Below are 2,605 nucleotides of genomic sequence, written 5' to 3' on the forward strand. Positions count from 1 at the left end.
CTCCATAGTCACAGATCAAATCTTTTACACGAAAAGGCCTATCTAGATTGATGACAGATATAGGTGGAGCTATGAACTCTCTACTGTGATCAGTAGAGGTATTACATCCAGACATTTGCCTAAAAATTATTTCTTTGTTTAAACCATGGAAGCAAAATGGCTAATGTAACACAGTTTGCGAAACACCATGGCTCTTATCAAGGTTATGGATTCATCAACTCAGCCATACATCTAATTAACCAAGTATCCACTTTCTGATCAAGTTATAATTATTTTTGGAGAATTACACCAGCCATATACCTAATTCAACAAGTACATAGGAAGAAAATCCTAAAACTGATATTAGAAACCACAATTCCTTGAATAATTTTCTATTCGGTGGAAAATTACTAATTAGTTTTTTTTACTTAAATCATTTTCGAGCTAACGCTGAGTGAAAGTGGAATCAAGTCTTGAATTGATATTTTGTATAGGAAAGAAAAAATGTTATCTCAAATATATAATGCAAAATGGAATTCCCGACTTTCGGATCAAGAGAATTTCAATAATTGCGATGGGCATGTCACACATGGTTAGCCTGCCTCATTAATGACCAAAGGCTTTTAAAAAGGGTTGTCACAAAATGTGAGAGTTATGCAAAACATGAATGGAGATGGAGAAGAGAATCCGTTAAAGCATTGAGAGGCAATATAAATCGTATATAATCACAATTCAATATTCAACTAGACTCCCTCAAAGTTTATCAGGGTATATGATAAAGTTTCGAGGGCTTCAAATCCCTAGTGGCATTAAAATAATTCAAGGTAGATATCCACTTGTCCTGCGTCTTAAGCAGGTGCACCGCAACCGTGTCCGGCCAGAGCTCGTGCGTGCACCCCGTGGGCGGGTCAGGGAAGTTGTACATGGACCACTTCGCGTTATGCCGGTTCCTCCCGCGGTGGCCCTCACGCATCCAATCCCCGAACACAAGATCCTCGGGGCCCTCCACGTGCCTCTTGGGAACATCCGAATCCCTAATCCACTCCACGATGTCCCACGACACCAGATACCCCATCCCGGACATGTAGTGCACGAAGGGATCCATGCTAGGGCACGGGATCACGTACCCGTAGTACAAGTCCTGGCGCGCCAACGGCCTCAGGGAGTCCGCCAGGTTTTGCAGGCGGAAATACACGTCGTCGTCGCCTTTCATCACGTAGTGATAAGGCGGGTAAGGCGAGGCTGTGGTGTTGTCGAGCAGCATCTCCGGGAGGCTGGAGAAGTAGCTGTAGGTTTTTCCTTTGTTCATGTTCTCCTGGCAGTTGAGGATGATGATGTCGTCGTATCGCATGATCTCCAGCGCCACCAGGACCTTCTGGTCCTCCTTGGTCAGGTTGCAGAACACGAACTTCACGTCGATGTGGGCCCCCGAGACAGGCTGCGTCCCGTAGATCATGCGGAGGAAGTGGCGCTTGTGGTACTGGTCCGGGAGCGTCAGGATTCCGAGTAGTATTCGGATCTCGTCGGAGGAGGAAATCGATGGGGATGCTACTACGTCGATAATATGACTTTGAGAATAATTTGTGGCGCATTTTCCGAAATTCACGAGGCCTTCGAGGCGGATTTCGCTGACGGATGCTACGATGCAGAGGAGCGCCACGAGGATGAAGCACGAGGCTATGAATCGCCGGCCGTCGAGGACTGCGCTCGGCTTCATTGTTGTAGCGAGGTTCATTTTTGTGATGAAATGTATATGTAGAGAGGGTTGTGGTTAGTAAAAGTGGTGTTTTTTTTGCTTGGATATAAAGATTTTGTGGAGTCGAGGAAATTGACTTTTATTTTTTTATTTTTGAGGCGTAAAAGGAAAGGCTAAAGAGGGATGGAAATTAATGGGGTTGAGCCTAACGTTATGGTCACTCAATTGGAATAATTAGGTAGTTTTGCATGAGCTCGTGAACGTGGTTCGGATTCTTAACTTCTGTGGCTGTGGATTGAATTTCAAGCCATTGACTGCCTAATACTTCTCCTGCCCATAAAATAAAGCATATGATATGACCCAGTAATAAAGACAAAATTAGTAAAGTAAAAGAAAAGAGAGAAAAAATTGTTAAAGTAGTGTTAGTAGACAGTGATATCATTATTATTACTCCCTCCGTCCAAGGACGGACCTATACAGAGATCGGCACCGGTCTCTCCAACGGGAGCTTAGCCGATGCCGGTCCATGTATCCTCATGGTCATGGCCGCTGCTGTGTATTTCTCTTTTACCGTTTTTTACACAAAGAATGAAAAAGAGAGGAGGAGAAAGAGGAGGAGAAAGAGGCGAATGGTAAAGAAGTGTTTCAAAATTTTGTGAATTTGAACCGTTTATATTTTGTAATAATATTGTATGCTAACTTTTTGGGATTTATAGTTTAATACTGAATTTATGCCTAACAGATTATTTTGTACATATATCTTCATAATATCATAATTTATGTATATCTATTTTAAAATATAAAAATATCGGTAGTCATTTAAATAATACTCCCTCCGTCCCCAAAGAATATGCACTTTAGATTAGGCACAGGTTTTAATGTAAAATTGGGAAACTAAGAGAGAAGTAGAAAGAAAAAGTAATTAAAGTA

At 42.1% G+C, this 2,605-nt stretch overlaps 1 protein-coding gene across 1 annotated transcript; it reads right to left on the minus strand.

Moving 5' to 3' along the window:
- Positions 1-708: 708 nt before the first annotated feature.
- Positions 709-1,722, minus strand: LOC121751477. Its single transcript, XM_042146226.1, has one exon. It carries the CDS (start codon positions 1,712-1,714, stop codon positions 743-745), a length of 972 nt encoding a protein of 323 aa, XP_042002160.1. The 5' UTR covers positions 1,715-1,722; the 3' UTR covers positions 709-742.
- Between the last annotated feature and the right edge of the window lie 883 nt (positions 1,723-2,605).

The sequence above is a fragment of the Salvia splendens genome, chromosome 10 (genome assembly GCF_004379255.2).
Source record: "Salvia splendens isolate huo1 chromosome 10, SspV2, whole genome shotgun sequence".
Taxonomy (NCBI): Eukaryota; Viridiplantae; Streptophyta; class Magnoliopsida; order Lamiales; family Lamiaceae; genus Salvia; species Salvia splendens.

Bases quoted from the DNA above. Each gene is read 5' to 3' on its own strand.
- LOC121751477 (XM_042146226.1), bottom strand. From the start codon at position 1,714: ATGAACCTCGCTACAACAATGAAGCCGAGCGCAGTCCTCGACGGCCGG.